The following is a 27676-nucleotide window of genomic DNA, read 5'->3' on the forward strand; positions in this document are numbered from 1 at the left end:
GTACAACTTTGGAAGACTAAGGTGGTCCCAGTGCCTCCCACTGGGTTCCACACACGCACTTAAGGATGATGAAAGAACAGTGTTGATGTCTTTACAGCAACTGATTGAAGTTAGAATTTTCTTCTTCAGGGGTATCACATGTAAAAGACTATGTCTCTTTGACATCGCCATCATGGTTGGATTTTACCAATGCCATGGGGTGCCCACAGCTCTAGAGAATGGCTAGGAAACAAACCACAATTTTCCAAGTTGGGATTGAACTGCTGACATTCAGGCAAAAACTCAACAGATTTACAAAATCCAAACCATTCAGCTCCCGGATGTATAGATGGAAATCCCCACTCCTGGTTTGAGGTTAGTCCTGTAGATGCAAAGTCAATGGCTTTCCGACTACCTGGTCTTAAGCCTACAAATGACTTATGGCTAATCAGAAACATGTACATTTTTATCATTCCTTTATTTAATGCCAATGTTTATTGAATCTCTCTCAGGGGATGCTGTGACCTTGTTTAAAGGTAAAGTAGACATGATCTCTCCTCAAAGCACTAAGGTGTATTTTGAAAAAATCTAAATATTGCAGGCACTGCAAAGTATGGTCAAGTCAGAGGGATATGTAGTCAGGTGCTAGCTCACCCTCTCTTTGCAGCATTATTCATTTTGAGTTGAGACCAGAACAAGGTCCTGAAACGTGAATGGATGAGGCACTTCAGTATTTGCCCTACTGGATATATTCAAGTCTCTTGACAAAATGGGCCCTACACTAAAAGGAAAGAAAACATTTGTGCACCTTTTGCCAGGTTTAACTCCACTCTTCTGAAAACTACTGGTCTAACCGCATCATTATGAAAGGTACGGGACTCCAGCGACCTTTATTCCTTCTCATTCTATTTAATGTATGTGTTTGGTTGTTGGTAGAATCAGGTGAGGGTCCAGTAGTTTTAGCACACAGTCTCCTCCTTCCGGTATGCTAATGGAACTCATTTACACTCCATCCGTGATTTTGGGATAGCAAAAGAGGCCAAGAGGGCACCAAGATCTATTCTAGACTGTGATGCGTTTTCTCTAACTAAAACCATCCAAGATCAAGTTTGTGCTATCTTAGCAACAAGGTCTCTGCTGGCAGACCGTTTACACGCAGCCTGATTGGCTGCAGTTTGGTTCTTTTTAAATAATGTAAATAGGATACTAACGTTGATGCTTTTAGCCTTTGTAGGCTATGTTTAACATTGTATTGCTTTCTAGTTATACCTTGGGACTCCGATTTCGAAGATGGGGAATGATTAAAGCATGTGAATCTATTAAAAATACCATACTGGAGAAATAAATATCCAAACAGAACTTCCCAGTTGTTATAGACTCTAAAGTGATGCATCTGATGTTTCAGAATCTACTCTAATATAACAGTTAAATGCCAAACCTGAAATGTAAAAGACCTAGATTTTTAAAATATTGTATTAGACTACAAAAAAGACAGTAAGTGTTGCAGTGAGACTCTGGGGTAGGTTCAGGGGAAGGAAGATGGCGGATTGAGTACGCAGTGGAGAGCTGCTCCACCCCGTAGCTCCGTGACAGCCGGCATCCATTGTGCTGCAATCACGGATGCCGCACGCGAGCTGCGGATTCTCGGCTCGCGCTGACTTGATCGCGCCAGCCCTATTGACAGCTTGCTCTGCTGCCTGAATGCTTCAGCTTTGTTGCTGCTGAGTTTTCAGCCGATTTGGAGCTTTTCGCTGCTCCTGGCTGTCTGCTATTCTCCTATTTTCAAGGATACCAGCGTGGTATCTCAATGGCACCTCAAAAGGTAAACCTCCCCGCCATGGATCTCGGGTGGGGGGCAAGACACGAGCCACTTCACCACCAGGGCAGCAGAAGCAGCAAATGCAGGCGGTTGGGGAGCCAGACACCATCCTACTTGTGCTGGAAATACTCAAGTTGGGAGCCATATACTAAAATTACTTCGTTCTCGAGCCATAAGGGAACTCATACAGTCTTCTGCCACAAAGCCACAGTCTCTGGTGTGGGTCCTTCGCTGGCAGATACTTTAATGGCAGCAGTCACAGCAGGAGTTTCCTTTGGTGTGGAGGATCAAAAGAAAGGCGAAGCAACAGACAACCTGTCGACAAATGCAGGATACAAAGTATCATCTGCTGGGCCCCTACAAACTGGACTACTTGAGCTTCTTAATGTGAGTACTATTACTGACACTCTAGGTGCCCATGGTGGGTGGATTCCTGTTGATATGGAGACCCTAGAGGGTGAAGGCTATGAGGGGGGATACTGAAACCCAGTGGGGGGAAAGTGCAGTGGTACAGCAGTGTCAATAACCCCTCAAGGGTGGGGCGTGGCGATGATTTAACAGCCATCCCAAGCTCAATCGATACCTTCTCCCCCAATGTGGATAGGGGTCTTGACTACTACGCCTACACCGATGTCGGGGGTTGAGGACATAATGCTCAGCAGAATCAGGGTAATTCCAAGAAGAAGTGTGTGGACCAGGACCAGGCCCAGCTGCATCAAAAGCCTAAATCCTCCAAACCTTCCAGTCAATGCCATCCAAGCAAGGGTGGCAACTATGTTCCTCTGACAGCCTGCTCAGGAAGTGGGATACGTCAAAGGATGAGGTAAAAACACTTATTTCTCACTTGATATCAGTACTCCCTAGGCCAGTGGCTGATAAATTCCAACCCGGTAGCGTTCACCCCACAATTGTCCCTCTGTAAATCTGAACTGCATGGTGGACATATCTTTGGACATTGATCCGGAACATTCTCCACCTGCAGAATCCCAGGATGATGATGCACAGGAACCTTCACTAAGAGTAATCCTACAAGTCCTTCAGACCCAGAATTCGGAGGCTCAGCTGCATTATGTTCAGGCTAAAGTAGATAATGCAAAGGTACAACGATCTTTGAATGAGGGCTCAGGGCAGATCACCACTCTTACAACAGAACTGTCTGCGTTGCAGGAAAGGGTCACTCGGACTGAGGAGGGCACATCTGCATCAGTTAAGGCAATCGGGGGACATGATTCCCAGCTTGAATATCTCCAGACAAAAATCGAACATATGGAAAATCGTCAAAGGAGAAACAACGTAAGTATTTTTGGGATGCCAGAGGGAAAGGAAGACCCTAACCCCCAAAACTATATCGTACAACAGTTTGGGAGAGCCTTTCCAGACCTCTCGGATTGGGACTCTCAAATTCAGCGTGCGCACTGCCTTCCGCTCAGCTGAAACTCTTCTAATGCTAATATGGCTCAGCCACGCCCAATCCTAATATACGTTGGTAATTTTCTTTTGAGACAGGCAATCTCTCTAAAAGCACGTCCGGCGACTCCAGTTCGGATCAAGGCAATGTCAATCTTGGCTCGGTCTGATCTTTGCAGATCCACAATGGACTGAAGATGCATCAACTTATAGATCCGCTTAAGGCTGTGGGGTCCCAAGTCTTTTTGCAAGAGCCTGCTGCCTTAAAATGATACAAGATGGGAGAACCCAGATGTGCTACTCTATGGATGACGCTAAGCAGGTTCTAGCTCGTGTGGGAAAAGTCTATAAAAAAGGAGAGTGGCCCCAGTACTCCAAGAGACAGGGTTCCTTGAACCAAAAGTATAACAAAAGAGAAAAATCTCTCAGATGAATCACCAATTAAACCAATCGCACTCTACTGTATCATCTATCAGAGGCTACACACCCACAATCTTGAAAGGACCCAAACGGCAATTAATTAAAATCTGTTTAATGAAACATAGAATTTAAAACAATGGTAGAGTAGATACAATTCATGAAGTTAAAAAACACTCCAAGTAATATCCTCAAAAACAGTTTACAGCCTAATTATAAAATATCACAAATAGGAGAGACAGCATTCGAGACATTTACATTTGTCATTTAAAAAACTGTTAATTTGAAGGAATCCTTATTGCAAAAGTGCCAAAATATGACAGATTATTTATTGTTCCTCAAATTTAACAAAACCATGGAGGCGTTGGAGTGTTTCGGTGGGACAACAATATTAAACCACCTTCTTCAGGACAACAGTATAAATATCTCTCTAACCAATTATGCGGTGATCAACAAATCTATGGTTGTTGTTATTGGGGTGAGTGACACTGTTGACCGTCACAGATCTGATCAAAAATACATAAACTCTTATTTAACTGGTTGCTTCCATGGATACAGGAGACTAAACCTCCCTGAGATCCGTTGTGTGTACAAGAAAAGTTGTTTAAGCAGAAATCCCTATGTTTTTGAACTCTTGGACGTCATTCCTGAGATCTAAAGTCTCCTAACGGATAGGGCCAAAATACTTTATAAAAGCCTTAATTAAAATCTCAATGTTCAAATCGGGAAACCAAGATGTGGTGATGGGGACTAATAAGCCCTTCAAAGGGATATATGTTCAGCAAATGATTACCATATCAGGGATATGTCCATTATTTATGGTAAGTCTCAATAGATCACAGGCCTGGCGTTCCACGTACTCCTTCTGAAGACATTTGCAGAACATATATCCCTTTGGAGTACTTATTAGTCCCCACCACCACATGACGGGGTGGGTGACTACAGTGACCCTGCTTTGGCAATGGGGGGATGATGGAGGGATTGGAAATGGTCAAAGTATGGTTAATTTATCTGGGGTTTATTCTCTGCATTTTATAAGGTGGCAGAATAATAAAACTGAGCAACGAAGGACATAAGGGGATAGGGCATGGTAGAGCCAATAAAAGTTATCAAGGCTCAGATTAAATGTATATGCTGGAATGCATCGGGAATTAACATGCGTAGCAAGCAAAAACTGGTTCTAGAGGAGATTATTTTTTATAAACCCCAACTGGTAGCCCTGACGGAGACCCACTTAGCATATAAGAATAGGTCCTTATTTAAACTACGAGGATACAACATAATTGTCTGCACATCACAATCAATCTCGATACGTGGGGTGGCACTACTGTCTGATAAGAACATACGTGGCTAAGTGCTCAGAAGCGCTGCCAACTCTACAGGAAGATGGATCTTGCTCAGTTATTACTAAACTCAATGAAATTTGTTCTGTGTGTGTTGTATGCCCTTAACAACGATGACCCAGAAGTACTAGATATGTTGTCATTGGAGTTAGTAGCTTGTGCTGGGAACTGATCGTAATGGGAGATTTTAATTGAATACTTAATAATAATATAGAGACTACTAATCGTACTGCTATCCTACGTAAACCCAGAACCAGGGCCTCACTTAGGGATCTTATGCAGTTGTATAGGCTATGTGATTCATTTCGCACTCTCTATCCTCTTGACCCTGGTTATACTTTCTATTCTTGCCCGCCCAAGCATTACTCCAGGATCGATATAGTATTTATGGGAAGGTCTCTGATGGATTCTGTTCTCATTTGGTTTAACAGGGATAATCGCACTAAGTTCTTATTTCCCAGGCACTTGCTTGAAAATAATGGCTATATTTCTTATGCTCAAAATCAAAAAGGGAATAGATCACTTAACCCGAGTAACCAGGGTTTGCAATATTTGTGTAGTTTGTCAATAAAAAACCCTCATTCACGTACTCAAATCGTAAGGCGGTATATCTTGGTTCTCTGCCCTGTGTTAAAAACGTGACAGCATCATTATTGGATCTCTTTTTTGTCTTATGCTTCCACCATCCAGAGGAGAACCACTGGTTATTACAGTAGTGATCAACCAAAAAAGGGTGGTGAACAGTGCTCTAGTGAGGTGAGTGTTAAAGGTGATGTAAAAAACTTGTATACCTAGATTAACATCTTTTAATCGGTCTAGGCTCGAGATTGTTTAAAAAACAGTGTTGTGCGTGTGTAGACTTACTATTAGTCTAACGCACTATAGTGTCAATAAAAAGGTCGACATGTTTCAGCCCTTTGGTTTGCCCAGGTTGGTCAGGGGGGCTTTCTTCAGGACCTAAGAAGAGTGTAGGGGCTGTGTATTGTTAGTCTCAATGAAACAAGGTGTATTTCACCCATTTCTCAAGGTCATTTAGTACTTTTAAGTCTTTGATTGTAGACTTCTTCAGGTAGCCGATGAGTGTATTCGCCTGCTTCTGCGAGGCGAAGCGCGACTTATGCTAGCTTGTCCCTTGCAACCTGGATATATATTTCTTATGCATCAGGTCTACTTAAGGAGTTCCTCCAGGTCAATCAGGACACAGCATCACCCCAAATAATTTGAGATACCATGAAAGCATATGTTAGGGGTATAACCCTGCTGAATATTGTTAAGCAAAATAGAGATACCTCTGAGGAGGCTCACATTCTTCTCCAGGCTATTTTTACAACTACAATTTCGCTAGGATTGACAGATGAGCATTTGGTTTATCTCCAGTTAATGGGGAAAAGATCTTTCCTTGTGCGTAGATTAAAAGACCAGGTTGCCGCCAGGTATACAAAACATAGACAGTTGCAATATGAATGTGGGGAAAGTGGGGTGAGAGTCCTGGCCCATCAGATATTAGACCGACAATCAAAGTGCGCAATGCGGGCAATCAAGGGCAGGGATGACAAGTTATACACTACCCGCTGCCTATTGCGGAACAATTTGCTAGGTTCTAAGAGGAGCTTTATAATCAGACACAAAGTGTAGACTAGGCAAACTGCTCACAGTATATCCAGCAGTGCATCTTACCCCACCTGGGGAAAAGTCAGGTAAATGGTATGCAGGCTGAATTTCGTGGAAACTCATAACATCCTTCATCATCAACAATCTGGTTTCCGGCCTAGGCACTCTACGGAAACTGCTCTTATGGAATTAACTGATTCCATCAAATTAATTCAAGATGTGGGAAAGAACGCCGTCTTGATATTGCTTGACTTATCGGCGGCGTTCGATACCATCTCCCATAACATACTCATTGATAGATTGAAAGGAAATGGTATAACAGATAGAGCTCTCGATTGGATTGGGTCTTTCCTCTCGGAGAGAACCCAAATTATATCATTAGGATCTTTTTCCTCAAAGGAGAAACAAATTACTGCAGGAGTCAATCAGGGCTCTATTTTGAGTCCCCTTCTTTTTTATATATATATGGCGCCCCTCATTACCCTAATTGAATCACATGGTATATCCGTTACTTCATATGCAGATGACACGCAATTGATTGTTTCCCTGGAAAAAAATTCAACTAGAGCTGAACAAAATTTCCAAATTTGCTTGACAGAGATTTTCCAGTGGATGGAAAATAACCATCTAAAAGTTAATGCAAGCAAAACGGAAATCCTGCCTATTGGAAAAACTAGTGAGTTCTGCCCCAGCAAATGGTGGCCTGACGGCACCACTCTGCCTCCTCTCTCGGTGGAGTCGGCACGGAATCTGGGTATTCTCTATGACTCCTCACTATCTTTTGACCTCCATGTAAGAAATATGGCAGGCTGTTGCTTTAGTATCATAAAATCTTTGAAGACATTTTTTGATTTCCTCCCTATCGAAGCCAGAAAGTCTGTTGCAGTCTCTTATACTTTCTCGCCTCGATTATTGCAACGGGCTGATGGCAGGGGTAAAGAAACAAACGCTAAAGAAGTTAGATCGTCCAGCATGCGGCAGCGCGGCTGGTGCTTAAACTCCCTAGGAAAGCTTCAGCATCTGCAGCTCTGAGAACTCTGCATTGGCTCCCGATCCATAAAAGAATTCTTTTTAAGAGTTTACTGACCATTTTTAGAGCTCTAAATGACATCAGACCAAGGTATCTAATAAATAGGTTTACCCGCTACAATCCCACCAGAGCTTTGAGGTCAGCAGGGCACAATCTCGCTAACATCCCGAAATGTCTTCTCAAAAGGAAAGGAGGCAAAACACTAGGTGTTTTGATGTTGATGTTGATGTTGGCGTTATTTATATAGCGCGCTGTCGCTCCAAGGAGCATCCTGGCGCTGCGATTTCATTGCTGGTAACTTGATAAAATTTAGCTGATTGTAGATGTTCTGTATACAAGGGGATCAGACAAGTGATTTGTAAACTGATTCGGCTAGGCCATAGATCCATGTTTTAAGAGATTTTTTGAAGGTCTGTTCTGATGTAATTGTGCGAAGATGGGCGCGCAGTTTGTTCCATGCTTTAGCTCCTAGGACTGCCAAAGATTTTCCTCCCTTTGTGGCAAGTCTGAACTTGGGGACACTCATCAGATTGGCAGTGGCTGATCTGAGTTCTCTTGTGGGATGATATCTGTGGAACTTGTTAAACAGATATTGTGGACCACGCTTGTGAAAAGCTCTAAAAGTGATCACAAGAATTTTGAACAATATACGCTTCTGAATAGGAAGCCAGTGCAACATGTCCAAGGCGGCTGATGCTGATGATTTTCTGGGCCACCTTAGAACCAGCCGCGCCACCGAATTCTGTACCATCTGTAATTTGTGCAGGGTAGATTTTGCCACTCCTGCATACAGACTGTTACAGTAATCAATTCTTGATGTAACTAGTGCAATTGCTACTGTGCGGCGAGCTGATAGAGGCAGGAAATCAAAGAATTTTCGGAGGCCTTTTATGATATTAAAACAGAAGGCGGCCACTTCTTTCGATTGTTGTTTGAAAGAGAGCATCTCATCAAATTTTATTCCCAGATTTCGTGTTGCACTGATGGTGTTTGGTGGGGCTTCCGCATCAGATGGCCAGCAGGTATGTGGAGAGAAGAAGTTATTTTTCCCAAATGGTAAAATCTCTGTTTTAGCAGAGTTACATTTAAGATGGTTATCATGCATCCAGTTGAAAGTCGCAGTCAGACACTCTTTCAGAACCTGTTCTGCTTTATCTGTGTTGTCATCCAGAACCAGGACCAATTGATTGTCGTCTGCGTACGCTATAGTACTGACATCATAGGAAGCAATAAGGTTGATCAGGGGCGCCATATAAAGATTAAACAGAGTAGGGCTCAAACTTGAGCCCTGTGGCACCCCTGAACCAATCTTCTTCTCTTCTGAATGGAATTGTCCGAGCATGGTTATCTGTTTTCTGTGCAACAGATAGTTTTTAAACCATTTTAACGCGGTGCCCCCCATGCCAGCCCTAACAAGGCGATGTAATAAGATGGCATGGGACACCGTGTCAAATGCTGCAGATAGATCGAGGAGGATTAGAACTGCCCTCTTACCTAGATCGAGTGCAGCTCTTATGGTTTCCGTTGTTGACACAAGTGCCGATTCCGTGGAATGGTTTGCTCTAAACCCTGCCTGATTTGGGTGGAGGATGTTATTTGTTTCCAAGAATGTTGAGCTGCTTATTAACGAGGGTTTCAGCACATTTACATATGGCAGGTAGCTGTGAGATGGGCCGCAGATTTGATAAGACAGATGGATCATGTAGAGTCTTTTTTTTGCAATGGTTTTACTATAGCAGTCTTCCATGAGGTAGGGACCTCTCCAGATTGGAGTGATGTATTAAGAATGACATTGATCACGGGGTTTACATCTTCTTTAATTGCGTGAAGCAATGAGGGGGAACAGGGATCGAGTGGCGAGCCGGATTTAATTTCTGAGATGGTTTGTGAAGAATCTGCAAGACCAATCATGGCAAAGGTGTTCCAGCTGGCTGACCCAGACTTATTATCTTGTACAGTGTCTTCATCAGTTTGGGGGATTTGAGGAAAATATTTGGTAAGATTTATAATTTTTTGTTTGAAATAATTTGCAATCTCGTTGCAAAAAGTCTGTGAAGGTGGAATTTCCTGGGATAGGAATTTTGGATTTCGAAAATTGTTTACAATTCGGAAAATTTCCTTTTGATTGTTCTGAGAGGCTTCAATCCGATTCGTGAAATAATTTGTTTTGGTACGTTTGATTTGTGCATGGTATTTCCGTCTGGCTGTCTTAAAGATTTCCTGGTCGTCGTTGTTATAGTGCCTACGCCATTTTCGTTCTAATCTTCGCACTATTTGCAGTGTATCTTTTAGTTCACTGGTGAACCAAGGAGCTGACATTTTCCCTTGTCTAGATTTTAAGCTTCTAGCTCCCCCGGAGGTCAGTCTCTCCCCTATGGATCTCATCCATCTCTCATAGCTAAGATTATCAGCAACAACTTCCCCGTACAAAGATGGTTTATTTTCTTTTGTCCAATTTGGAAGGTCTGGGTGATCAATAATTTTCGCCCAACATGGAATCAGTTTCTCGTCTCTCACTGTATCTGGTTTTACGACCTTAGTTTCTTCAGTTTTAAGATTGAATGCGATAAATTTATGATCGGTCCAAGTTAGGGGCAAGGGGGTAGAAACCCTAATTGTATTGAGATTGGAACAGATACAATCTAAAACATGCCCGGCTATGTGTGTAGGATCAGTCAGGAGTATTGTCAGTCCCAACACATGCATGATATCTTTAAAACACAGCACATTTGGGTCACTAATACTGTCAAGGTGCAGGTTTAGGTCTCCCAGTAAGGTAAAATTGGAGGCCTTTAACGTTAGATTGGTGAGAACTTCACCCATACTTTCCAAAAAGTGGCTTGCTTGTCCTGGTGGGCGATATATTAATGCTCCGGAGAACGTAAAGGAGTCATGGGCCTGTAGATTAAAAGCTAGACATTCTGCACCTTTGATGTCGGATAATTCTGAGATATTGCATTTAAGGGTGTCTCGATGTATGATAGCAAGCCCCCCCCCCTCTCTGTAGGGGTCTATCTAGTCTCTGTATCTGATATCCGGGTATCAGTGCATGTACAATGTCTGGACTGGACCAGTCTCTGAGCCACGTTTCAGTGACTAAGAGGCAGTCCAGTTTGGTCTCCGAGATTAAGTCGTACATGTGTAGTGCATTCTTGCATATGGAGCGGGCATTAATTAACCCTCCATTAATGACCCTGTATATAGTTTTCTTAGACTGCCTTAGGTGGGGTTGTAAAGTTTGTTTACATGTAATACAACAAATGGGCCCTAGCAAATTATCTACATTTATGGCATGATGACATTGTGAGCGACTGTGGTTCAGTGACAGTAACTTTATTCTAGATATCTGACCTGGAATACGTTTTGGAGCAGAAGATGCAGCCCCCAGCCCGGCCTTAGCGCGGACGGGCGCAGAAGGGCTGGACTTAGGCTCGACTTCGGCGCGACTCCGGCGCGCCCGCTGACCGCGTCCGCTGCGGGGAGGCATCCCCGTATGTTTTTATAGTTGAGCCTCCAGTGCTAGAGCGCTGGGGCTGTGTCTACGCCCAATATGGCCGCTGAAATGCCGCCTCTAAGGCCTGGAATTTGATGCCAAATGATCTTAGAATGCAGACCACGGAGGCGGTTTTCAGAAAGTGGCTTAAAACTTGGCTATACAGCGGTATATGGCGGTAGGGAGGACGGTGGCAGAGTCTCCCCGACCCGCTTCACGCATAGTGAGTTACTCTTGAGCTCAATCTAATTGGTGCTTTTCCGATTCCTGATTTTAATACATTTTGCAGCATCTACCCTTTTAATCAAGTGCTTACTGCATTTTTATTTCTGGCTGCTTTAAAATCATTGTGCTGCGAGGGGAATTTGGGGGGCCGGCACTTACCGAAGGGAAGCCTGTGCTCGATGTTGTATCCTGCCCGCCCCGGTCCGACTCGGTAACCAGTACCATTGAGTGGAGGGCGGGACAGGGAGAGCCAGTCACTTCCGCCCACTGGAGAGGTTAGCGCTCTAGCAGTTGGACAGGAAGGGCTACTTAGGCGGTGAGGAGCTGCGGGCATGTTGCGGTAGGGAGGACGGTGGCAGAGTCTCCCTGACCCGCTTCACGCATAGTGAGTTACTCTTGAGCTCAATCTAATTGGTGCTTTTCTGATTCCTGATTTTAATACATTTTGCTGCATCTACCCTTTTAATCAAGTGCTTACTGCATTTTTATTTCTGTTCAGTTGGACAGGAAGGGCTACTTAGCCCTCTCATCGCCACGAGCGCGCAGCGGTCGCGAGCAGGGGGAGCACCTAAGGACAGGACGGGGGCAGGGGCCATGACCCCTTCATCTGGAGATAGAGGCTGCTGTACTCCGAAACGGGTTAGTTACTCTATACAAACACTACATGACCTACAGATTGCCCCTATGGCAGGCTGTGCTAGGGAGGCTGGGTCACTTCCGGAAGGACCGTTCTCCTGTTGGCATTGTCAGTTTCATGCGTCATATGCCGATTTCTATCAGGCAGAAACGCCTTCTGTGGCGGTCTCTAGCACACAATTGGGGTGGAAGAATCTACTTTGCAATTTAAGATCCCTGCCCAAACACTATACTGAGGTTTGGGACCTTATTTCAACTTTACAACCAGATCTATGCTTCCGAACTGAGACGTGGTTAAAATAGTAAGGTTGGATCGTCTCTCCAAGATGGGTGGTGGCATTGCCATAGTTCATAGAGGTGGCATAACCATCTCCATACTGGATCAATGTTGTACCACGGATATGGAACTGATGATTTTTAAAATCAATATCTCGGCTAAGACTAGCTGGAAAGGGGCATTGGTTTATCGCCCCTCGGGTCCTTGTACAAGCTTTTCCATCTCTTTAGTGGAGGCACTGGCCCCTTATGTTAATCCAGGCAATGATTGTTTACTTTTAGGGGACTTTAATGTACATAGCGAATTACAGGATAATGTGTAGGCCCAGTCTCTATTGGCCGATCTCTCTTTATTAGGGCTAATACAGCATAATACTGGCCCCACCCACCAGGCGGGACACACGCTGGATTTAATCCTCTCTAATCTGCCCAAGATAGTATGCCATCCTCCTAGGCAGGTCAATTGGACAGATCACTCTATTTTAGAATTTGTGATGCCCAACTTGGCCAAACCCCCTTGCCAGCCACTACCTTTACCGCTGTGGCAGAGACAATGGCACAAAATGTCGCAGGAGGTTTTTCAAGAGACATTTGTGGAACCACACATTGCACCCACTGAGAATATCGAGACGGCCCTATCCAAATATAACCTTGCCCTTCAGTCGGCGGTAGAAACCATCGTCCCCTTGAAATTCTGTAAACTACGCTCTGCACAAAGGCAGGAAGTATGGTTTTCTGATCAATTATGGTCCGTCAAACGGGCTTGTAGGAAGCTTGAAAAGGTCTGGAGATCGTCTCACTTAGAGGCTGACAAAAATCGCTACAATACTGCCCTGACCTCTTATCATAAGGACATTAGAGTGGCACGTAAGAATCATATCGCCGCCCAACTCACGGAGCAGGCAATGCCCCTAAGGTTCTGTACCAGATTCTTAAAACTTTTACGAAACCGGTAGCCTGTGAGAGTTCTGAGCTATCGTCGCAACAGTTCTGTGACGACATTTCCCTCTACTTCACTAATTAGATAGACAGGATTTATGATAAGATCATTGAATCTAGTCTGTCCATTAGTCGGCCTGTAACATTGCCTCAAGTAAAGAGGGTAGCAAACTCCACTGCGTTTACCAAGTTTCCTGCTATCTCTTTGAATGAGGTAGAGGACCTTACGGGCCATATCAAGAGTGGCTGTCCATCTGATCCCATCCCGGCCAGAATTATGCCAGTGGTTGGCAAGGTGCTCGGTCCTGTGATCCAGTCCCTTGTCAACCTCTCGCTCGCTGAAGGCCGAGTCCCGCGGGAGTGGAAAAAGGCACTGGTGAGTCCCATTCGAAAGAACTCTTCCATTCTGTGGACAGATCTGTCCAACCTCAGGCCAATATCTCTGCTTCTGTACCTGAGCAAACTAACGGAAAAGCACGTTAATACACATCTCTCGAGCTTTATCGAACGTACAGGAAGTCTGGACCACTCTCACAGTCCGGCTTCAGGCCAAATTACAGCACCGAATCTACCCTTCTTTCAGTAACAGATGACCTCCGCATGTACCAGGATAAGGGGCACTCGGTAGTTCTGGTGCTGTTGGATCTATCGGCTGCGTTCGATACATCTTGCTCAGGCGCCTCACAGAGATTGGGCTTGAGAGTATAGCACTGGCCTGGCTGAGGAGCTTTTTATCGGACCGCACTCAGTGTGTCAACATGGGCACTTTCCGATCTGCTGCGGTAGAGATTACAAAAGGGGTACCACAGGGCTCATGTTTGAGCCCTACCCTTTTCAATATCTATGTAGCCCCCTTGGCCAGGATCATGAGAGCTGTTGTCTTCATCCCAGTGTCATATGCTGATGACACTCAGCTCCTTTTTCCATTCAAATCCATCTCTCCCGCGGTAAAGAAATCCTTTTCCGATGGCATGAAGGCGGTCTCTCAGTGGATGACCTCCAACTTCCTACAGTGTAATGTGGGAAAGACGGAGGTCATGCTCTTTGGGGCAGCCAAAATGACATGGACCCCTGACTTGTGGTCTTCCGATTTAGGTCCTGTCCCTAGTCCCAAATAGGTGGTGAAGAACCTGGGGGTACGATTGGACCAGGATCTATCTCTAAAGGAGCATGTAAACAACGTAGTGGGATCCTGCTTTCATGTAATCGGACTTCTCCGTAAAGTGTTCCCCCTACTCCCAGATACGACCAGGAAAACACTGGTGCAGGCCCTAGTGCTTAGTCACCTGGACTACTGCAACGGGCTGCTGGCATCGGCTACCGATGGAGTGCTCAGCAGACTCCAAGTAGTACAGAACACCGCTGCAAGGCTGGTCCTAAATGCTCCTCCCAGATTGTCTTCAAAACCACTCTTAGAGAAATTACACTGCTCCCAATTCGCTAAAGGGTCAAGTTCAAGACCTGTTGCGTGGTCCATAAGGGTTTACATGGCTTGGCTCCCTCGTACTTGGCCGAAAAATTCATTCCCTACATCCCCGCCCATACCCTTAGGTCCAGCAACCAGCTTATTCTCCAAGTGCCTACTGTAAAAAAGGCAAGACAGGGTGGCAAAGCCCTGTCTGTTGTTGGCCCAGCACTATGGAATAAACTTCCCTTCTCGCTTAGGCAGTGTACTGACCATCTTACCTACAGGAAAAGGTTGAAAACTTTTCTATTCCAGTCTCAGCCTTTCAATTAGATTACTACTCTCCTCCTCCATCTGTCACTAGCGTTGGGCGCAGAGATACTCCTCCGGGAGTCGATTCAAGCACGGTATAAACCCATAAATAAATAAATAAATACATACAACTTGACAGACACCTATGTACTGACCATCATCTAGTGCCTCCTCACAGTACTGCTCTACCTTTTCACAGCGCCAGGATGCTCCTTTCGGAGCGACAGTATCGCGCTCTATAAATACTATATTACATTACATTACAATTCTCTTTGACAGAGATTGAGGCCACACTAATGGCTCCGTCAACCTGTAAGGCAGCTAGCGAGGGTGTTACACCTTTAGAGTTTTACAGGGTATTTAAATATATAATAACTGCTGAGTTCCAAAAAATTGTGAAACATATTTACTTTGGAGGGATCCCCTGGACACCTGGAATACCACCAACTTTACGGCATTCTTAAAAAAGATAAGCCCTTGGAAGATATGCTTTTCATGTGACCGGGAGGCTTAATAAGAACATGGGCATGATTCTTCTTGATTCAGAAAAAGCCTTTGACCGTGTTGCAAGGGATTTTATGTGGGCTACAATGCTGGCCTTCGTTATCAGTGAATGATTCATCAACCTGACTCAAGCCTTATATAAGACAACTAGGGCAAGGGTAATACTCGCAGGAAACTGCTCTAATCAATTTCAGATATCCAGTGGCAACCATCAGCGATACGCGCTTTCCCCTCTTTTGTTTGCTCTCTATATAGAGCCATACATACAGTCACTCTGCAGGAATGCAGATATTCAACCCTTCATTGCTGGAGAGCAACAATTGAAACTGGTCGTGTATTCTGACGATGTGGCAGTTTTTTCTTCCAGTCCTCTAACACCAAGTGAACAGGTCTCCAAAGAGGCCGCCAGGTTTGGGGAGGTTGCAGGGTACAAACTTAATAGGTCCAAAACTCAGCTTCTCCTGAATTTTATTCCAGACACTCCTACCCCAGAGGTAACTACTACTGCGGTTTACTTAGGTATCAAGCTATGTCCAGAGTGCACAATATTACCAGACTGAACTATGAACCTCTACTATCCACAGTAAACTCCAAATTAAAAACGTGGAGCAAACTTCCTCTAACAATTATTGGGCGAACTAAAATCATTGAGAAGAATATCCTACCCAAATTCCTTTATTTGTTCAAGGCCATCCCTTTAAGGGTCCCTGACTCTTTTTTGAAGTGCCTGGAGTACGACATTGGCAGCTTTATATGGTGGTATAGGCATGCAAGGAGAGCCATATGTTTTCTGAAGTTTCCATTCAAGAAGAGAGGACTCTCACTCCTAGACTTTTAGCTATATTTCTGGGTGGCATTCACCCATCGTCTGCGCAGCTTACTCAACACAGGTGATCCCGGCTTATTATCTAACTTCTATTGATTAGCTGTAGGGACAGAGTGCAGGCTCTTTCTCTATCGATTAGGAGATCCCAACTACTACAAGAGGGTATGGTTTAAGGTCCTGAGGGGCTTCATCCATATATGGAAGGAGATATGTTCTAAATACGTCATAGCCTTTATAAATAGAGAAACACCACTCCGGAATAATCCTGCGTTCCCATCAGTTTTTTAGGATTCGACCTGCATCGTCCGGGCACGGAGCTGTGTTGTAACAAGTGGTCAGATTTATGATCCAAATAGCTTCAGGTCTTTTCTGCAGTTGCGGAAAATATATGGGCTTCCACAACGCCTTTTTAAAAAAACAATATTTGCAAGTAAGGGACTATATTCAGTCAGCCTGTCAATATACATTGGATATTGAGGGCTCTGAACCTTCGTTACTATTTTAAACCAGGCATTAAACTCTCAATTAGCACTGCCTATCAGACCATAGTACAACTCTGGTAGTAGTTAAATGGAACCAACTGCTTCCAGTAGAGACTTCAGCTTCACAGATTCATAACTCCTTTGAAATATTAGATCACTCTTTATATTCAGTAAGTCTAAAACTGCAGCAACTGCGTACTATATGCCTGCTATATTATATCCCGGACAAAATACTCAGATAGGGAACAAATGTTGCTATAGATAAGACTAAATGCCCGAACTGTAAACTCCTGGCCACTGACATGATAAATATCTTTGCGCTCTGCCCTGCTCTCCAAGAATTCTGGGCCGGGGTGAGCATGTCTATGATAGCTGACTTGGGCCATCTGAATGTTCCACCAAGGACTCCCTCCTGTCCCCTACTGATGAGACTCCACTGGCTTCCAGTGAGGAAACGAGTCCAGTTTAAAACTCTATGTACTATCCACAAGAGTATGATAGGGGAAGGCCCGAAATATATGACTGAAATCTTCCAGCCCTACATCCCCGGGCGTTCTCTGCGCTCCAGTAATCAGCAGTTATTGCAGGTACCCAGAGTGAAGAAGACCAGACAAGGTGGCCGCGTGCTGGCCCATGCTGGACCAGTACTCTGGAACTCTCTGCCCCCAGAATTAAGGTCACTTACCAGTCACCTGACTTTCCGGAAAACCTTAAAAACATACTTGTATCCCAATAACTAATGCCTCTCCTGTCTACATTCCTCCTCTGGATACACTATTACAGAACACTTCCTTTGCAGCAACAGCGCGGAGATACCCCTTCGGGGGTCTATTCTAGCGCTTTACAAGAATATAAATAATAATAATAATAATAATAAATAATAATAACAATCAAGGAAAAAATTATGGGGGTTAAGTACAACTGCGAGGGAGGTACTCAACATATAATAATGATCATGTTGGTGTGTGCGCGATTAAGTATCGTCAGGGCATGGATCTCTTCAAATGCCCCTAAGGCCGTAGAGTGGAAGATTCTTATTCACCAGATCTATGACACGGAGCTGCCCTTGGCTAAGGCCGGAGTTATCACATCTCTGAAAAAATTTGAAAGCATCTAGAATAAACTCATGTGGGTACCTCTCAATAACAATGTTTAAGGCTGACTAATTTAATAGCCCTTGGGTCTCTTTTTAATGTGGAAATACTGCCTCAAGTCCCCCCTCTGTAGTTTGAATTCCACTGGCCTGCCTTTTTTTATCATCATGCGTTCTCTTCCCTTATCCTCTCTCAGTCTTTTTAGGTCTGGCCTAGGCAGCGCTTGCGCTGTCTTTTCGAGACATGCTGTTTTCAGGTATGGACTTGAAGCTCCGCCCATGTTCCACCCATCTTTTCAATTGGCTCCTGTTGCTGTCCTTTCTAAATGGTTGCTTTTGATTGGTGAATAGGCTTCATAGTCCTCTTTAGTACCGCCTTGTCTCCTTTTGTAACCTCCCATAAGGACTGGACCTTTTATTGGTGTTCTTACTCCCTGTGTTTCATTTACAATCTCTGTGCACTATTTTTTTTTTTTATGACTTTCGCCTATTGCATCAGTACATGCTTTCCTGCAAGGGACCGCTTTTCAACTCTCTGCTGTCTGCTTCTGATCACCCCGGGGGCGCTTCTCAACTCTCTGCTCCTCATCACCCTGGCGCCATGCTTAATATTTCAGTACGGCGCCCGCTTTTATACGAACAACGACAAGGGCGGGGTGGACGCAATACAAACAATGGTCGCAGTAGCTTTTTTTCTTTTCACAGCAGGGGCCTGCTTTTATAAAGCACTGCGGGCACGCAGCTCCTGATTAGCAACAATGATGGTAGCAGCTTTATTTTCCCACAGCAGACGCCTGCTTTTATAAAGCACTGCAGGTTTTTATTCTTCTAACAAAAACGGCGGTTGTGGTGCTTTTATAAAAGTGGGCGCCTGCTGTGGAAAATACAACTGCAGTCGCCATTATTTGTTTTGCGCCTGTGCCTTTTTTTTATTTGCGGCTCTTAACTCGTTTTTTGGTCATGTAACTCATGCTCCACGAATAAATTGTGAACCTGGCTCTGTGTTCTTCCAGTGATCTTTATCTGTGACACTACCAACATTTGTGAAGAAGAACGGAGCTGCAAGGGAGCTTGGGCAGTGCTTAAGAGAAAAACAAAAAATAAACCAAAGTTGTTGAGTGAATTTGACTTCATCAAGGCAGAGCGAGTGTTGTGTCAATCAGTTGTACGCAGCACGAACTCATGCTCTGTACTGCGCTGCTCACACTCACCTTATAGTCTGTAATGATGGTTTTGTAGGCAGGCTCTAGTTTACTGGATGAGATCGCTAGTTTCTCCAGGTCACAGTTATTTATGGCTGAAGGCTTGGGCTGTAATTCTGCAGGGCGACAAACTGGGCAATGTTCTGCTGTAAGTGTGATTCTATAACTGTAATCTCACACACTGTTTCTGTGGGAACAGAGCTGTCCGTGGTCAAAGAAGCAGCAGGAATGCGTCCTCTGACTTAAATTTACCATCACACATAGCATTTGCATACAAAACGGACAGTAAGCAAAAGGATTAAAGCGGAAGACCATAACAAGTTAGGTTACCGAACTTGTTACAATTTAAGAATAGGTTGAAAATGAGCAACTATACAACATTGTGTATAGTTTATATATATATCATTTAAATTCAATATGGGCGATAATCTTGTGAGATTAGATGTAAAGCGACAAAATCTCAGCGAGCACCTTTGTTAAAAATCAGTTTGTTGCGTGTTTGGACTCAGAGTTTCTGCGGTGCATCCATTAGGGCGATGGGTATTGCGACACTACTCAAAAGATGTGTTGCGCGTGAGTGCCGTCACTTACTCAAATCACATTCCATATTCGATCCCAGGCGGGCCGGCCAGCCACCGGACCACGTCCGCCCGAGGCAGTAGGCTCAGAAGAGGGGCAGGTCAGCAGTGCAAGTGAAGTGATGACATTGTCGTCAGGTGGTCGGCTGAGCACACAACAAGTGTGCGCATGTTTTGTTTAGGGCTGGATAATTTTGCAACCAGCCCGAACATGCGCACTAGGCTGCTCATTCGAAGAGCGAGCGTTGTTCCATGCCGCAGCCACAGGGCTCCTAATGAGCGGCAAGTATCACTGCTCACGCCAATCCTGGCGCTGCTGGAGCAGCGCTAGGATTGGCTGAGACGCGTGGTACTTGCTGGAGCGAGCGTGGTGACGTCAGAGCCTCCTCGAGGTAGACACACCTCGTCGTGTTCACTGCAACAGGATGGCTGCTGATGTCAAAGGCGTCCTGGCAAATGGGAGGGTGATGGGGCCCACATTGTTAAGCCTCTACCTGAGAGGCACCAATAAGCTACACAAACCAGCCGCTATCAGTCTCGACAGGAGAAGGGGAAACTTCAGCGAGAGAGGAGCGTGCCGCTGTGCTGACACTGCTGCACTTGCTCGGAGACTGGTCTGCCTCTTAACCCACAATCACAGCGCCACCAGCAGTGCCCTGGTGAGAGAATCCCAGACGGGTGCGCCAGAAGCCAACTGCGGCACCCCACCCTCCAGCAGGGGAGACGACGGCGGTCGCACTTTGCAAAGAGCAAAACCCTGCACTGGCATCTCCAGCACCACTGTGAAGCAACTCCCTAAAATACAGATGAAGGCCATCACGGGCACGAGGAGCGCAGCACCAGCCAACACTTACCCCAACACCTGAGTATCCAGTAAGTAAACCAATATAAGTGATGTATTTTTTTTAAAAAAGGTTCTTTTACAAATGCGAAAAATCCTAATTATTATGTTTCCCTGAATGCATTGTCATAAAATGTTCCTTCTCTGCTCTGACAGTCAGCCGCAGATCTGTCTTGCAATAATACCATAATCTGCGCAGTATAATATAGAAATATGTTGTAATACCATGAGCTGTGTTGTAACACGGTAGTGCGGTGTGCCGGTTGTTGAAGGGAGATTACTCTTTTGTGATATACCACCATCTATTGTTATGCTATAGCGGATGTTTCTGTGATTGCCAGTCCTCTTTTCTTTTTGCCTTGATATAAAGCTCTTCTCCCTATGATATTCGTATTACTTTTGTATTTATTGTTTGGTATTTATAGCGCAAACTTCACCGACCAGCTGTTCAGAGCGCAGTACATCTGTAGGTTTGAAAACTTCTGAGAGAGCTCTGAGCTGTGAGGGTTGCCTGAGTTGGAACGTATTTGGACGTCTGAGATGATCCTTTTGCCTCGGGTGTGGTTACTATTGATGCAGCAGGTGCAGTGGTACCGGGGCTCGGAGCCCAAGGGGGAATATCTCGAGAAGGGCTCATTTGTTGGGAAGTTCCACCTGAAGGGAGAGCGAGGGTCTGTGACGGCTCACGGAGTTCCAGTGACGGTATCGCTTTGTGTTTGAAAGAAGGGAGGCTTTGGCAGGGTGTTTGTGGAATGGGTGCATGTGTTAGAAGATTCTTCTTTATTTATTAATTGGCTGTCTTATCTAGCGCGAGCATGACCCAGTAGGCCAGGACTGAGCGCTGGATGTAGATAGCTTTGAAAATACATGACGGTGGACTCACCTGTGAACGCCTGCCAGAGTTGGCACCCGGAGTCTGTGAGAGCTACAGCGGCGTGTGAGGGGAGGTGTGCGTGACGGGGGCCCTCAGGGTGTACACAACAGGGTACCTAAGAGAGAGGCCCACCAGAAGGGCCAGCTGTGAGTGGGCTTCCTGGGATGAGCGTGGGGGTGTCTGGGGTGTTTAAAAGAAGATGGCTCTGAGATGTTGACACATTGATAGATACTACTTTATTGTACATGATTAATTAAAACCTTTACAATGTAAATCAAAGAGGATTCATTAAAACATAAATCACATTTAAACGTGTTAAAACAAAGTTTCCGACCTTGAGACAAAACACAAGAATCCATGGTGAGATAGCCGCAGCAAAATTAAAAGAAGCTTAACATCATGTTAGACAGCCTATTTATCCTAAAATCAAAACAGAACAAGTAAAAGATTAAGAATTAGATTCTTCCTCACTGTCTGGCATGGGAAGATAAAAAGATGCCAAGGTGCAAAAAAGAATAATTAATTTATGATAACAGTTCGGGGGAACCCTATTATCTAATCAGTTCTGGACAATGTGAGGGGGGGGCAAAGGAGTCTCTCTGGGGGATAGTCTTCTGAGGTACCATTAAGCTTGTCCATAGGGACCTTTACGGTGCTACTTGATTTGTTCGGTTCCATCAAAATTTTTGAAGCGGGCCTCAGCTATTTCAAGAAATGTTACCATTTGGCTACTCAATTAGATGTCAGCTCCTTTAAAGCATGCTAGCACCGCTTGCCTTCAAGTCCGTATATTATGGATGTTGAAAAGTGGTCGCAGAAGAACGCGACGATCTTGGATGAGCTTGGTGCAGGTAGTAATCAGATGGACTATGTTTTCCTTGCCCGTCCCGCAAAGTCGGCATGTTGTAGGTAGGTGTGGCCGTAACCATGGAGGTAGATGAGCCGCTGACGGCAGTAGACCTAAGCGAAGTTTCAAGAATTTCTCTTTAGTTTTTTTAGAAAAGCCTATCTGCAGATAGTTTTGAGGCAAGAGCATAGTGTATGATTGGACTGTAAGCCAGCCATGAACCCGCTCTGTTTTGGCGGCTTTGTCCTGCAGCAATGATTCCTTCCGTACTATTTTGTTGACCACCTTTTTGAAGAGTGCTGTGGAACCTGAAAGTTCCCAGAGTTGCTTTAAGCTAAGGTCCTCAATGGCTGCTTCCAAGTACAGCCTTGCCGGGCAAGGTTCTTTGTTTTGAAGTTCCTTCCACAGAAGAGAATTCAAGGTCTTCGCGTCCCCCCCTACTTACTTCATACCAGGTTTTTATGTAGGCTCCCTTGCGCGCCAGCTCTTCTTTTTGTAACCCAAACTCTAGTCTCATTTGGGCTGGTGATGCATACCTTGGAAGGCCAACGATCATGCGAAGTGCTTTTGCCACTGTTCTGTCTAGTAAGGGAGCGTCCCTCCCCCTCATGGCTTTACTACCATAAGTGATTGCCGGGACTAATTTTGCCTGGATTACCTTTATCAGAGGAAGTAAGCTTGGCCCCAACACTGTGTTTTTTAGATTTCTGAGTGCCGCTGCAGCGATTAATTCTCTCCTTTTTATGGCTTCACATTGCGGTGTGAAATTGCCCTTGTGATCTATAATGACCCCCAGATATCAATATTCGCAGACCTTTTCTAGCTTGCCAGTTTCGTGTTGTTTTGTTTTTTGAAAGGTTAATACACAACGTTTGATTTATCACGATTGATGGTGAGCCTGTTAGCAGCGGAGTAACTTGAGGTGATGTCCAACAGCCGCTGAAGGCCAACCGGGGTTCAACTAATGAGTAACAGGTCGTCTGCGTAGAATAAATTTGAGATCTGTGAGCCCCCTAGCTTTGGAGCGTGCGAGTTGCATTCATTTAGTAGTATAGATAGTTCTCCCATAAAAAGATTAAAAAGTATCGGGGCAAGTACTCAGCCCGGTTTTACCCCTGTATGTGTTGGAATCTTTTTTGTTAGAAAGTCACCTGTGCCAAGCCTGACTTGCACCCATGTCTCGCTGTGTAGGAGAATTAATTGGTTTAACAGCAGGGGGGGTATGTTCAACTTGTGTAGCTTTTCCCACAAAAGGTTTCTGTCCAAGTGATCGAAAGCCGAGCTATAATCAATATAGCACAAGTAGAGTGGATAGTTCGCTTCTTGGGCTGCATCAATTAATAAAGAAAGAGCTAAGATATTAGAGGTAGATCCCATACCTTTGCAAAAACCTGTTTGGTTGTATGGGATTGCTGAAACTTTGGTTGCCCAAGATGACAGTTCCTCTAGGAGCAGACCCGCAAAGTATTTGGCTTCGTTATCGAGCAGAGACACTAGCCGATAATTGGGTCGCTTTTGTCTCCCTTTTTGAAGATGGGGGAAATGATGGCTCCCCTCCATGAAGTCGGAACTTTAACCGCCTATCGTTCGCTGTGTAAACTAGTTCATGCCCAATGGCGCGTGCTGGGCTTGGAGTTGCAAAAGCCTCTAGTGTCACTTCTTGAGGTAAATGGTCGCTGTAGTCAAGTAAACCAATATGGAAGTCGGAGTTCACTTGAAACAAATTACCAGAGAGGAAGGTGAAGTCAATTGTTGAACTGGTTGTTGTACTGTGGAATGTTGCTACTTGGGGACAATCCCCTGGGAATCTCCCATTAAGCGCTCGTAGACCAAGTTCTTCAAGTGTTACTAAAAGTCGCTGTGCTGCTTTTGTACTTCTTCCCCCTGATGAGTGTGTGAGGTGAGTGGTGCACTTGAGAAATAATTCGCCTGGGTTGCTGAGACAGATGGACTGGGCCGTAATACTGCTCTCTGAAGTGTACAATACAATAATAATCAGGCTTTGGTAGCCCCTCTGTGCCCTGGTGCCACTGCACCTGCTGCACAAACTAAAGCTGCACCCTGTTGAGTTCACGAGATGGGATTTCTTTGCATGAAAATGTACCATTTGCCCACTCTTTTTTCAAACTTTTCTCGGGTGGAAAAGCCCCGTGGTGGTTCAGGCTTGCTCGCTCGCCACAGTGAAGTACGACAATTGGTTTACGCCTCACCACTTTCAAGTGTCACCATCCGCCACTGGCTTTCAGCTCCAAAACGTAAGTCATTGATATCATTTACTGTGGAAACTTTTCACTCAGTTTCTGTAGTTGTTAAATGGCCTGTGCTGATACTGCCAGCGCAGCACTCAACGGACTAAAGGAAAGCCACTTTAAAACCTCAGGTGCTCAAAGACTTCTAGTTGCAAGCATGACTAACTTTAATTTCAGATACAGGGAAGCACAAGTTGCACTAGCCAAACTGTACTCACGACAACTGTGCCTTGCATTTGGGGATCTTTTAAGTGGCACTTTGTCTCGCATTATAGCATCCATCATATGTCACGCAGTGCAGCATCAATCATATGTCATGCATTGCAACATCAATCATATGTCACTCATTGGAGCATCAGTCATAGTCGATAGTCTTTATTTGTGGACTGTTATCTGGCCAAAAACTCCACCTACATATAGCGCTCCTGAATAAAACTCAGGGCAGGAGTAAGAGGCCACACACGACATGGGACCTGTTGACAGGAGTGCGCATGTTAACCAATGAAACAAGAATTTACAGTGCAATAGGTCTCGCATTTTCTGAGAGTTTGAGCTATTGGTATTTTAAATAACAATGCCTTTTATTTATATGTTTTAAAAACCTGCAAGCAGTGCATAAACACACACTTTGTACTTATAGTCGTTGCTTACGAGAAGCAAGGCTGGCTGTAAAAGAGGTGCAGTTACTGCCAGCCTTGCCTCTCGTAAGCAACAACTAGAAGTACAACTTGTTTGTTTATCCTTAGCACTTAAAGGTTAGCCAGTGTCTTTGTTCAGTGCTTAAATAAAATACATACATCTTAACTGGTAGAGAAGCATAATTAAGTTGGGACCCTACCATATCAAATGCTCTCCTACGACACTTAAAATACTCAATGTCGCCATAATTTTTTAAAAGAAAATGTTTAAAAGTATTATTTCCTAAAGAGTAATTGTCAATTTAAGAAATTAATTCAATGGCAGCCATGCTACATTTGCGGAAAGCTACTTAATGTTGTTGAACTACACCCTTAAACTTGTTCAAGGTTTCTATTACAAGTGTATGACGTGCCAGTGACATGGGTGGCACCATAAAAAAGATATATAATTAAAAAACAAATCCTAACAGCCTTTTTCCTGGAGGAAAATACACACTGAAATAGTTAAAAGAATCAACTTTCTTTCAACACAGGTGACATGAGGTAACTATCTGTTTTGTTGTTCAGCTTTTGGCTTTTTGTATACCTCAGATTTAAGGAGGCTTGTGGTGTTGCGTGTTGTCTTTTTCTCCCTATCCTTATGTTTGCATAAAAGAGGAGGTTGTGATGACCATTTTACATTTTATTTTGCTCTGTTGGGGTTTCAGGCACTGCACACGAGCTGCAGTATATAGTAGTGTGTTCTTACCTTATAGGGAGTGTAGATGCTGTGTACTGTCTTCAGGAGCGCCTGAGTATCGTGTGCATCCTGCTTTCCACAGATAACCACCTGTTGGAAAACGTGGATACGGATTAAACCACTCAACATGCATTACAAAGACAAGCATGCAACAATGAACTGGATTGTAATTTACTATGCTCTTTGCTCTGTGAATACGGTCATAAAATACAAATGGTGCTGCCACCATCTGGGGAGATCGGAAACTGCTTCCTCAAAAGCTATTATCAGTTAGGCTGTGTGGTACGACTCATGCATTGTATCTCCTATCTGTAAACACACTCCCACCTACCTCATCTCCATCTTTAAAAAATAGTTTGAAGGGCATGGACTATAATTAGAGTGACAGGAGATTTGCTTTTGACTAATAAGTGAGGGCTATTGCTACAAACACAGATGACATCATAAAACATCACAAAACAACCATACCTTAGGCTCAACATAAGACTCACACTCCCAAAGTGAAGACAAATGAAAGTGAGCAGACAGCATGGGACAGCAAACAAGTTCCTGAAAAGTCCTGGATTTAGCATTTGTATCCTTTGGTGAAGATAACACCAGACAATAAGCTGTGTGTTGCAAAAGAACAAGTTACTTATTTTCAGTAATGCTTTTTCTGGTGGATACAGTATCTGCCTGTGGATTCCTCACCTTGTGAATATCCCTTGCGCCAGCAGCATTCAGAAATTATTTGTAGCTCTCCACGCCAACGAGGACGACGTCACAATAGCATGGTTCCGCTCGCGGCTCCGCTGACGTCACCGGAGCCATAAGAGAGCCTCGTCGGCGTGATGTCAGTTCCGCCCTTTTTCTGTGCCTTCGAGGCTTTCGGGCAGACCGACCACAAATATAAAGTATACACAGTACACAGCATATAAACCAATACACAGAGTGTTAAATTAATGCAGGAAAGCAATAGAATAATGCACTTCCCATGAAAGTTACAGATAAACATTATAACATTGTCACTTTTGAAGGTATACAAGGGTGGACAACCGGGAGGCGGGTGGGTCAGTGAGGAATCCATAGGCAGATACTGTATCCACCAGAAAAAGCGTTAACAAAGGAAAGTAACTTGTTCTTCTGATGGATACATCTGCCTGCGGATTCCTGATCTAGTGAATAGAGTCCCACAGCAGTCCCCACTTCCGGAGCAGGGTGTCCACCCTTCTATACCAAAAAGTCCTGAAGGACGGAGTGCTCAAAGTGTCCATCCCTCCTCACCTCGGAATCTAAGCAGTAATACTTTGCAAAAGTGTGGAGGGAGGCCCAAGTTGCTGCTCTACAAATTTCCTCCACAGGAACAACTCTAGACAAGGCAGAAGTAGAAGACTTTGCTCTGGTAGAGTGATCTCTTATACCCTCTGGAGGATTCTTACCAACCAAAGAGTAACAGATCTTGATGCAAAAGATAATCCATCTGGAAAGGGTGCGCTTGTGCACCGCTCTGCCTTTCCTGCGACCATTGAATGCCAACGAAAAGCTGGTCATCCACACAAAAGTCTTTAGTCCTATTGAGGTAAAAACTCACTGCCCTTTTAGGGTCCAGACGGTGAAGCCGTTCCTCCTCCTTGGAAGGGTGAGGGGGAGGATAGAAGGTAGGAAGGGTAACGGATTGCCGAAGACGAAAGGGAGTTACCACCTTAGGCAGAAAATCAGCCCTGATCCTGAGTACCATCCTTTCAGCACGAATGGTCAAGAACGGGAGTTTTGAACTCAGAGCTTGAATCTCACTTACCCTCCTTGCCGAGGTAATGGCTACAAGAAAAACTGTCTTAAAGGACAAAAGTCTCAAGGTACGCTTGTGCAAGGGTTCAAAGGGAGAACCCATCAAGTAGGTTAAGACAAGATTTAAGTCCCATTGAGGCACAA

At 44.5% G+C, this 27676-nt stretch overlaps 1 protein-coding gene across 7 annotated transcripts in view; it reads right to left on the reverse strand.

The window, feature by feature from the left end:
• SPATA20 (spermatogenesis associated 20) overlaps window positions 1-27676 on the reverse strand; it is a 2403479-nt gene that overhangs the window by 612145 nt on the left and 1763658 nt on the right. For all 7 annotated transcript variants that reach the window (XM_078654432.1, XM_078654437.1, XM_078654433.1 and 4 more), the window contains one exon: window positions 25775-25855. In XM_078654432.1, coding sequence (XP_078510558.1) covers window positions 25775-25855 — 81 coding nt within the window. The remainder of the gene's footprint in view (window positions 1-25774; window positions 25856-27676) is intronic.

Source organism: Lissotriton helveticus, chromosome 7, assembly GCF_964261635.1.
Source record: "Lissotriton helveticus chromosome 7, aLisHel1.1, whole genome shotgun sequence".
NCBI lineage: Eukaryota > Metazoa > Chordata > Amphibia > Caudata > Salamandridae > Lissotriton > Lissotriton helveticus.